Raw genomic sequence first — 11,228 nt, 5'->3', positions numbered from 1 at the left:
TTACAGTTGAAATCGGACATTTTCCAACAGTCCAACAGTTCGATTAGTGTCCAACAGGACACTAATCGAAACAAATTTGCTTGACATTTGAAATGTTGTCAGGGGCTTTTTGTAGTCATTGTATTTGTATTTATTTTATTCATTTATTTATTTTTTTGTATATTATTTAAGCTATCTTTGTTTTTTCCATTTTGTACGGTTATTTATCTATTTTTTTATTTGTATTTTTTAAATAAATGTTATGTGTATACTGTTCAGTTTATAAAAAGTTTAATAAAAAAAAGACGTCTATCTCCACTTTTAAAAATAGGAATAATTATTTACATCTTTAAGCTGAATTCCACAGATAATTCCACGGGGGGGAAGGTCACCGGTGACGTCACGGACACGTGTCGATCACGTGAGCGCCGCCGCTGCCGCTGAAGTTTCTATGATGGCGGCCAGTAATTATTATGGATTCACACATGCAGCCGCAGCTGCCGCCGCCGGCCCGCAGTACAGGTACAAAACAAACACACACACAAACGCGCATGAACACACCGCTCATTTACAGCAGTCATAAAGCCACGACGGATATTTAAGCGAGATGCTGACGGCCAGTGCGCAAATATCTCATAAGCTGCTGCTGTTTATGTGTTTATTGATGCTTGCATGATGTTTTGATATCGTGAAAAATGAAATATGCGTGTGCTAGTATAAATACCGCGGTGCTGCCGTTCTTATGGACTCGTAGTACCATGTTAATACCATGGTAAACATTTAGTACTATGCTTTTACCATATAATTACATTGTACTGTAAAGGGTGCATTAAAAGTGCTTGCAGAAAGTACTATATTTTGGTGTTCTTTAAAGTATATACTATTACCATGGTATTTTGGACCCTTGTAATGGTGCATATAAACCACATTCATTCTGAATCCTGAAATTCCCATCCAGCGCCCAGCCGCCTCCTGTCTATTCCCACCCAACCACGGGCAGCTATAACATCCAGGCCGCCCCTGGAGTGGCCCATGCTGTGACGGCCTCGTACCCCACCGCCCCACCGGCGAGTCCCGCGGTCACCGCCCCCTACCCCACCTACCAGCCCCATCCTGCCCCCAACTACTGCTACCAGCAGCCCGAAACGTCGCCGCAGCTGACGACCACCCATCAAACCTACCAGGTGCTGACTGAACCGGTCAGTCTTCTCTTTGCATCATTCATATTAATGATGCCTCTCAGGTGGGCTCATTTACTTAATCCCAAATTAATTTGGTTATACAGGAGAATTATAGCTACGGTCGACTGCCGTCGGTCAGCAGCTACGAGAACAAGCAGTACTTTCAAACGAGCATCGCACCTGTGCAGCAAACCGCAACCGAGGCCTACTTCCAGACAGGTGCATCTGATTTCTCTTTCAATCTGACTTGAATGCTTTTGAATCTGCCAGGTACATAAACAGATTTATCGAAGATGAAATAATGTGTTTTTAGAGAAGTAGTTCGCCCCAAAATAAAAATGGTCATGATTTACTCGTCTTCAAGTTGTTCCAAACCTGTATGAGTTTCTTTTTTCTGTTGAACACAAAAGAAGGTATTTTGAAGAATGTTGGTAACCATGCTGTTGGTGGTCTCCATTTTTGGGTGAACTATGCCTTAAGTTTTTGCATGTTTTGTGAATATGTTTCCAGTTTTTCCAGCAGACATATCGAGCTTTGGGACTCATGCGGGTAATGCAGATCCAAGTGGGGTTTGCAACATTCCCGGTTAGAAATGCTAAGTAATTTTGTAAATAAATTTCGGTATTTGTAACCATAAAAGTAATGTCATTTGGAAATATGATATAGTTTAATTAATGTTATATGTCATGCATTTTTTATTTTTGTAAGAATAATAGTGAAATATAATTATAAATTATATTATAGAATTATATATAATATTATAGAAAATATATAAGCATTAGAATTAATTATTGTAATTATAAATTTAACCAATATTGTGATTATTGCAATGATTTTAATGCATTTTTTGATCAAAGTTTTTTAAAAAACTTACGAACTTGTTAATTTGGCAAGTTTGATTCATTTTCGAAAATCAGTTTCAATGAATCAAGCTGTTTAAATTAAAATTCTAGATCAAAGGTTTATTGTTGCATTTTTATTTAAATTAAAACGTTTTACTCTGAGTATATCAGTGTAGCTTTTGTTAACTAAAGCTATTAAAAATAGTTGTCATTAATTGAAATGAAGCTAAACTAAAATATAAATATAAGATATAAACTTAAATGTAAAGAGGAAATGTTGCCTTGGAAACTAACGGAAATAGAATAAGTTTAAGATGAAGTCTAAAAAAAAAAGAAATAAAGCCAAACAGAAATAATAATAATAAAAAAACTGTATAAAAATTACAAATACATTTGTACATAAAATTACTAAAACTTAAACTGGAATCAAAATGAAAGTTTGTAACATGAAAAATAAAAGCTAATTTAAAATATTAATAAATGCTATAGTAGTATATAAATAATAGTGTTGTATTATTGTTCATTGTTTTGTTACATTGGTGCATATAAATTAAAATAATTAAATATTCATGTTCTTTTGGTGAGAAACCATGTGAACTTTTACGTCTTGCATTAAACATTTTGAATGCACTTGACTCAATGACTGTTTGATTGAAAAAAACAACAACAACCAGCCAATCTAACCTATTTCATAGCAATCAAATATCGTCGATATACTAAAAAGAAAAAAAAATCTAGCTATACTGCTCAGATATAGCTTCCAATTCTTAGGTTTAAATGAGAACATCTTTGCCTTTTCAGGGTTGAAAACCGGCTACGGCACGACGAGCACAGCATACAGTCAGCCGCCTGTTCAAAGACAGGTCGCAGCTCTGAAACCCCCTCCCGCTGCGAGCTCTGTGTCCTCTAGCTACACCATCTACCCAACATCAACCAGCGTACAGCAAACTCCAGCCCCCATATCCACCTACACCCCCAGTTCTTCCTTCAGCTCCACAGCTGCTGCGTCTTACTCCGGTACGGTCGCCGCTGATTCAAATTTATACGCCACAAATACCCGCCAGCGTATCGTCTAACTGTGTTGCTTTCTTTGTTGCTTCAGTCGGTCTCAGCTATTCCAGCTATGAGTCTAGCGGTTACACATCCACGCCGTCATACTTCCAGCCGGCGCAGATGGCGCCCCCGCAGCCTCAACCTCCACCGCCCCTCCAGCAGCCGCCACAGCCGCCACCACCGCAGCAGACGCAACAACTTCCAAAACAGCTCACCAACTCCTCTTGGAGCAACACCGGGAGTGGCGCAGTCACCACCCCCACCGTCAATGCATACAAGAAACCCATTTTCCACCAGAGCAAAATCCAAAAACCCAAAGGGCCGCCCAAACAGCCACAGCTGCACTATTGCGATATCTGCAAGATAAGCTGTGCCGGTCCGCAGGTGAGCGTTTGCATGAACTCCACATTCAGCTTCACCCAAAAATGAAACTTTCCTGATAATTCACTCGCCCTCAGGCCATCCAAGATGTATAGGTCTTTCTTTCCTCAGCCGAAGAGAACTTCAGGTTTTAGAGAAAAATATTCCAGGATTTTTCTCTTTTTAATGCAAGTGAATGGTGCTCACCGTACACCATTTCCAACAGTCCAATATATATATTTATGTGTCAGTTGATTGTTACCAATCTATTGTAGACTTAAATTTCAATTCATATCTTTAAAGGCCAATTTCTTTTTCCTGTGCTTCAGTAGCACTTACACCAAGCGTAACAGTTTTATTCCCATCTGTATTCTGAAGATTTTTACTGAGGGGCAGTGTTGGGGTATCCGCGCTGCCAAGATGGCGACGGCCGGCTCCGCCCACTTTGAGCTTCAAAAATGCTCTTCAGAAAACTACGGGTGACGTCACGGACACTACGTCCATGTTTTTATACAGTCTATGGTTAGAAGTAACACAAGTTACGTAATCAGATTACTTTTTATCATGTAACTAGTAAAGTAATGCATTACTTTTGAATGTACAATGAAACATCTGAGTTACTTTTTCAAATAAGTAACACATTACTTTGCTTTCCCATTTATTTAATGACGCCTCTCCTATCCCGTGTTGAGAGAAATTAGGAGTGAGGTGCAGAGACAGAGGCACTCCCTTCAGTCTGAGGCTTAATCATTTCGCTTATGGTGTGAAAGGGCCTTTACAGTTGTAAAAAAATATAACTTACGGTTTATTTGTTAATAAAAAACAAGTAAGCAAGCCCATCCAAGGTGACAGAAAGCAACGCAAAAGTAGCGTAATGCATTACTTTTCATAAAAGTAACCAAGTAATGTAATTAGTTACTTTTTTATGGAGTAATGCAATATTGTAATGCATTACTTTTAAAGGTAACTTTCCCCAACACGGCTGAGGGTTTTGTTCATATATAATTCGCCTGGTTTTTATTCCTTAGATATTTAAGCATAATGTTTTAGAAAACTTGTAATACAAAAAATGTTTGCCATAAAAATGCTCTTCAGAAAACTACGGGTGACGTCACGGACACTACGTCCATGTTTTTATACAGTCTATGGTTAGAAGTAACACAAGTTACGTAATCAGATTACTTTTTATCACGTAACTAGTAAAGTAATGCATTAATTTTGAATGTACAATGAAACATCTGAGTTACTTTTTCAAATAAGTAACACATTACTTTGTTTTCCCATTTATTTAATGGCGCCTCTACTATCCCGTGTTGAGAGAAATTAGGAGTGAGGTGCAGAGACAGAGGCACTCCCTTCAGTCTGAGGCTTAATCATTTCGCTTATGGTGTGAAAGGGCCTTTACAGTTGTAAAAAAATATAACTTACGGTTTATTTGTTAATAAAAAACAAGTAAGCAAGCCCATCCAAGGTGACAGAAAGCAACGCAAAAGTAGCGTAATGCATTACTTTCCATAAAAGTAACCAAGTAATGTAATTAGTTACTTTTTTATGGAGTAATGCAATATTGTAATGCATTACTTTTAAAGGTAACTTTCCCCAACACGGCTGAGGGTTTTGTTCATATATAATTCGCCTGGTTTTTATTCCTTAGATATTTAAGCATAATGTTTTAGAAAACTTGTAATACAAAAAATGTTTGCCATTTTTTTATGCAATTAATACACTGCGGAAGTATGGTTATATCCATTAGTTCAGTTTTTACCCTATTTCGATCATTTTCGACTGTCCAAAATCCATATTTAGGCAGCTTCATAATAATGCACACAACCCTAGTTTTTGTGTCAGTTCATTAAGAATTGCATACAATTTTTGTATTACAAGTTTTCTAAACTGTTATGTTTAACAAAAATCAGGCGAATGATAAATGAACAAACCCCTCAGTGAAAATCTTAAGGATATAGTTGGGAATAAAACTGTAACATTTGGTGTATGTAAGTGCTGCTGAAATGGAGGAAAAAACTCATTTTGAGAAAACGGCATTTAAAGATATGTATTGAAATTGTAATCTATAGTGGAATGTTTTCCTCCAAAACCTTAATTTCTCTTCGGCTGAAGAAAGAAAGCCCCAGGCCATCCAAGATGCATAGGTGTAAGTATATAATCAGAAAATTTTCCTTTTTTTGCTGAACTATTCCTTTAAATGCAACAATTGTTGACCAATGTGTGTTGACCAAAAGTCCAAAAACAGCCAATAAAAACACACAAAAATGAGCCTGAAGACCAACAGCCACACAATAAATCAGCTATAATTAAAAGCCAGAGAGAATAGATGTTTTGAGCTTTACTTTAAAACTATTTTTAAACATTTTCATATGGGATACAGATATTTAAGGCAAGACACCCCAGGTGAATAGGGTAAAAAAAAATTAACTAATGGATGTCACCATACTTCCCCAGTGGATTGATTACATTAAGAATTGCAAATCATTTTTGTAATACAAGTTTTTTACAATGTTATGTTTACATATGCAAGTGAGGCATTATTTAATTAAACATCCACCAATTTGCATACATTTCCACAGATGAAATCTGTAAGGCCAGGATCAAAATTCTTGTTTGATTTTGTTGACATATTAGAGTCAAAGGTTTCTACAGAGGGGATTTTGAATATCTCCTCTTTATCACTCCATAAAAAAAAATAATGTCAACATCAAGAAATAAGGTAAATTTCACCATGTTTTTAGAAATAAAATGTTGTAAAAAACAGGCAAACGATATATGAACAAACCCCTCAGTAAAAATATTCAGATTATAGATGAGAATATAACTGTAACATTTGGAGTATGTAAGTTCTACTAAAGTTGAGAAACTCTATTTTAGAAGACAGACTTTAAAGATATGTGTTGTAATTGAAATCTATAGATGCATATAGTTAAAGTGCAATATAATAAAATAACACAAGTATTTTGGATGTTTTGTTTCCACTTTTCAACAATGTGTTATGAAAAGCCAAATAGTGCATTGAAAAAAGCAAGACAATGTTTTTGCCTGTAGTGTCTTGCCCTTAAAGTTTCCCACATTTAGTGGAAAGTACTTGCAAACGTATTTCTTTATTGACTCGTGATCCTGTGCTCTTCTGCAGACATATCGAGAACATCTGGAAGGACAGAAGCACAAGAAGAAAGAGGCGGCTCAGAAGAGCGGCAGTCAGGTGTCCAACGGACCTCGTGGAGTCCAGACGCAGCTGCGCTGTGAATTGTGTGACGTCTCATGCACCGGCGCCGATGCTTACGCTGCACACATCCGGGGATCCAAGCACCAGAAGGTTCGTTAAATGCCATGATTGGTTAATTTGGCCATTTCAGTGCTCTTGGGCTTTTCGACATGTTTTGGTGTAGCAGTTTTGTTGGCCTCTTCGAATCTTTTCGTTGAAATGCAACTGCTATCAAACTTTTCCTCAGGTGGTGAAGTTGCACACCAAACTTGGCAAACCCATCCCTTCAACGGAGCCCGTTTTCGTGAGCTCTGCCCCTGTTGCCGTGACAATGACTACTAGCAAGACAGCGGCGACAACCGCTCCCACCTCTACATCGGTGGCGCAGAAGACGCTGGCTCCTTCCAAACTCACGGCGTCTCTTGCGAAAAAACCCGCCACTGCTAAAGTTGCCATTATCGGTGAGTGACCTTATAGGGCCTTCTCGTTAAATGTTAGCATAATGAATTTCTCTGTAAATAATTCGGAACACTGTTACAAAACATTTTTAAAATGACTTGTGCGGAAAACATTTTTGGTGACCATGAGAATTTGTGGGTTTGTGAATTATATATTTTTGCAGTTGCACAAGTAGATAATATAAAGCAAGTTTTCCAAATGACTAAACGAAATTTGTTTGCATTTGCGACATTTACATTGGAGTTTGTGTGAGTTTATTAAAAATTTATTTGCAGTTCCGACACTTTACATAATGATTTAGGACCTTTTTCGTGAAACGTGAACAGAACGAATTTTGGTGTAAATCATTCGGGCTACTATCTGTTTTCAAACCAATTAATTTTACGAATGACTAGTGCAGAAATTTTTCGCATTTACGAAAATTTACACAAGAATGCTTTTTTGAATTATTTACGTAGTCTTCGTAATTGCACAAGTTTGTAGTATAAAACAAGTTTTCTGAATGATTAAAAGGAATTTGTTTGCACTTGCAACATTTACACGGGGGATTATGTGAATTTATTATAAATTCGTTTGCTGTTGAGACCGTTTACATAATGATTTAGGGCCTTTTTCGTAAAGCGTGAGCAGAATGAATTTCTGTGTAAATCATTCAGACTACTATCTGTTTTCAAAACAATTAACTTTGCGAATGACTTGCGCAGAAATTGTTCGCAATTACGAGAACTGACAAGAATGGTTTTGCGAATTACTTAGTATTGTCACAATTGCACAAGTATGTAGTATAAAACTACTGAATGATTAAAAGGAATTTGTTCGCATTTGCGACATTTACATCGGAGCTTATGTGAATGTTTTATAAATTCATGTGCAGTTGTGACAGTTTACATAACGATGATTTTAGTAATTATTTACGATTTTTTTTTATGTAAGAATGAATTACACAGAAATTCAGTCATATTTTCGATACATAACAGTTTTACAATTGATTGATGAATTCGTACTAAACTTATTTGGCATCATTTGTTTAACTTTCTGTGTAAATAATACGTAAAACTAGCCTTGCATGAGTTGTTTGCGAATATAAGTTTGTGCAATCATGCAATTGCAACAATTTAAGCAAAAATTGGTTCACAACTAAGAATTTTTCAGATTTTGTGCAAATTTATTTAAGAAATGTTGGTAAAACTTCACAATAAGGTCGCATTTGTTAAATACATTATTTGGCATGAACTAACATTTTGTAATAGATGTTTTTAAATCAAAAGTTGTTTGTTTTATCATTAGTTAATGCATGTGAAAACATTCTTTTATTAAATTGTATTTTTAATAACTAACATTTAACAAAGATTAATAAATGTTTCACTCATCGTTGCATTAACTAATTTTAACAAATGTTAACAAAGTTGAGCGATTTTACACCTAAATTTGTTTACAATGACAGTTTATGTAAGAATGTTTATAAGGCCTGTTTGCACATAAATGAAGCACAATGTGTTTAAGCTTAGTTTTGGTCACACAAAATAGTCATAAATCCCTGAGGTTTCCAGTGTAGAGATTATAGATTTCTTCTGCGTTTCATTTCACCTTCTTATCTTAATTTCACCAGCACTTACGCAGTCAGTGGTCACACTGATCACAGAAATAGATGATATTTCCTCTTTAGTGTTTCACTCACAAAACCCACAGGATGGGAATAGATTATTTACATCCTGCCTTGCAGAAGAAAAATCTCCTCGTACACATTTCAGACGTCATGTTGATGCAATGCGTTTTTCAGAATGTAACATGACATCAACACAGAAGTCTTGCTCAGTCTTTTTGCTTTATGTAGATAACAACAGGCTATGAGCTAATAGATGTAGATGTAATCGTACAACAAACCCTGCACAACATAAACATTTTGGTAGCATGGTTACGTTATGAACAGCCATCTTACAGAAACATGAAATATAGTAAATTCCCTAATATCCATTTCTCTCCAGGCAGCAGAACGTCCACACCAGCTCCGGTAAAGCTGGAGGAGGCGAAGCCGTCTGTAGTGAAGTCGGACGCTTTGAGTGAAGATGAGGATGGTGACGGTACTGGAGCTCAAGGAGACATTCAGCCTGTGGGACACGATTATGTTGAAGAGGTGAGACCGTTCAGTCAAATTATTTCATTATTTGCAATAATGTATTGAGCAAAACTTGAACAAAAACAGTGAATCTGTCTTTTTTTTTACCCAATGAATCAGTCAAATTGATTCGCAAATCATATTTATTAGCAAATCAGTCTGAATCAAAAGGATTTCTTCTAGTAAATGTGTGACATTCTAGGATAATTGGGTATTTGTCATTCTGTTGAGGGATTAAAGTCTCTGAATTGTGATTTTTTTTTTTTTTTCTTTTCTTTTTTCCTTTCCTTTTTTTCCTATACAGATTCGAAATGACGAAGGAAAGGTTATTCGCTTTCACTGTAAACTGTGTGAATGCAGCTTCAACGATCCCAACGCTAAAGACATGCACCTGAAGGGACGGAGACACCGGCTGCAGTACAAGGTAAGACGTCATCCTGAGAAAGAAAGAAAACAAAACATCGTATGCTATTTTTTTTTTTATGTATGTAAGTATGTTTCTGTATATTAATAAATATTAAATTCATCAAATAACTAAAAAAATATAAAAGTAAATTAAATACTTGCCCAGTGAAAATTTCTTAATATAATTAGATATTTTTTTTTTTAATGTAGAACTTGATGGTCTCAAAGAAAAATGGAACAAAAAAAAAAGTAGTTTTTAATAAAAAAATTCTTTCATGATATAATTATCATTAAATAGCCGTTTTTGTGTATAAATATAAGCATTTATATTTTTGTATATTAATAGAATTATTAAACTGAACAAATAATTATTTATATAATAAACCCGAGTATGCCTATTGTGGAATAAATTAATTAAGATTTTTAAATAAATATTATTTTTTTCATTTTATTTAGAACTTGGACTCAAAGAAAAAACAAAAAAAGGAATTGTTTTTTCATAATATAACTATACCATTAAATAGTTATTTTTATACATGTATGTATGTTTATTTTTGTATATTAATGTAATTATTAAATTCAACAAAATTATTTTGATAATAAACAAGTTTAAATACTTTAAAATTACTTGACCAATGAAATTGCTTAATATTACTTGGTTTTCTCATTTTATTTAGCTTTTATTCATTTATTTATTTTAATTTGATGAACTCAAAGAAAAACTTTAAGAGATTTTTTTGGCTTATCAAGCGATTTAACTGTTTGACAAATTAATGGTTGATTATCTTCTCATTTTATTGGGAACTTCATGAAAGATCAGATTATTCATAACAAGTGAATTCTAAGTCTAAAATCAGTGCAAAACCGCTTCACTTTATTGAAATACTTCAGTTAAAAACACAAGACATTATAAAACCGATAGTAAAGACTCGAAATCCTGCAGGGCTGCAGTTATTGACCCATTTTTTATCTAATCTTCAGAAAAAAGTGAATCCAGACCTTCCTGTGGAGATCAAGCCCAGTAATCGAGCACGGAAACTTCTGGAAGTCAAACTGCGAAAGCAGAAGCAGAAATCTGTGCTGAAGAGACAACAAGAGGATGAACAGCGCTGGCACATGGAAATGAGGTCCTCATCAGCTTTCACACCATTTCTGATGAAGTTTCAATTAACTTTTTTAACATTGAACTCTGTGAATATTTGATATTTTCACAACTTTTAACGAATGTGCATCAAAAATGATTTAAGTCACTTTGAATATATTCATCATTTATATAGATGTGTGTGTGTGTGTGTGTATTGTATACATATACACATAAAATCACATTTTCTTATAATTAAAATTTAGCAATCTATAATAATTTTACTGTATTTTTACAAATATGTAATTATAAATGTAGTAATTTTCACATCATTACAAAATATAAACGTATAACATTTTTCATATAACAATTACAATTGATCAGTGTAATAATTTGTGTACATTTTTTGCAAATATTATAATATATAATCATTTTAAATGTAATAATTTAATTATTTTCAAATAATTATAAATTATAATTTTTCATATAATAATTAAAATTTATCAGCGTAATAATTTGTGTAATTTTTTTGCAA

At 34.6% G+C, this 11,228-nt stretch overlaps 1 protein-coding gene across 5 annotated transcripts in view; it reads left to right on the top strand.

The window, feature by feature from the left end:
• The first annotated feature begins 388 nt into the window (after positions 1 to 388).
• zfr2 (zinc finger RNA binding protein 2) overlaps positions 389 to 11,228 on the top strand; it is a 41,472-nt gene continuing 30,632 nt past the window's right edge. For 2 of the 5 annotated variants that reach the window (XM_016555833.1, XM_016555832.1), the window contains exons 1-10: positions 389 to 501; positions 938 to 1,178; positions 1,265 to 1,379; positions 2,804 to 3,019; positions 3,105 to 3,439; positions 6,561 to 6,743; positions 6,880 to 7,093; positions 9,077 to 9,225; positions 9,512 to 9,631; positions 10,594 to 10,739. In XM_016555833.1, coding sequence (XP_016411319.1) covers positions 431 to 501; positions 938 to 1,178; positions 1,265 to 1,379; positions 2,804 to 3,019; positions 3,105 to 3,439; positions 6,561 to 6,743; positions 6,880 to 7,093; positions 9,077 to 9,225; positions 9,512 to 9,631; positions 10,594 to 10,739 — 1,790 coding nt within the window. In that variant the 5' untranslated portion in view covers positions 389 to 430. Of the gene's footprint in view, positions 502 to 937; positions 1,179 to 1,264; positions 1,431 to 1,626; positions 1,746 to 2,803; positions 3,020 to 3,104; positions 3,440 to 6,560; positions 6,744 to 6,879; positions 7,094 to 9,076; positions 9,226 to 9,511; positions 9,632 to 10,593; positions 10,740 to 11,228 lie in introns of those variants that run through there. The other 3 variants (XM_016555834.1, XM_016555837.1, XM_016555835.1) reach the window with 3 other exon arrangements.

This window comes from Sinocyclocheilus rhinocerous, unplaced genomic scaffold (assembly GCF_001515625.1).
Source record: "Sinocyclocheilus rhinocerous isolate Xijiao unplaced genomic scaffold, SAMN03320098_v1.1 scaffold1879, whole genome shotgun sequence".
Classification (NCBI taxonomy): Eukaryota; Metazoa; Chordata; class Actinopteri; order Cypriniformes; family Cyprinidae; genus Sinocyclocheilus; species Sinocyclocheilus rhinocerous.
This window is presented reverse-complemented; position numbering and strand designations above follow the sequence as displayed.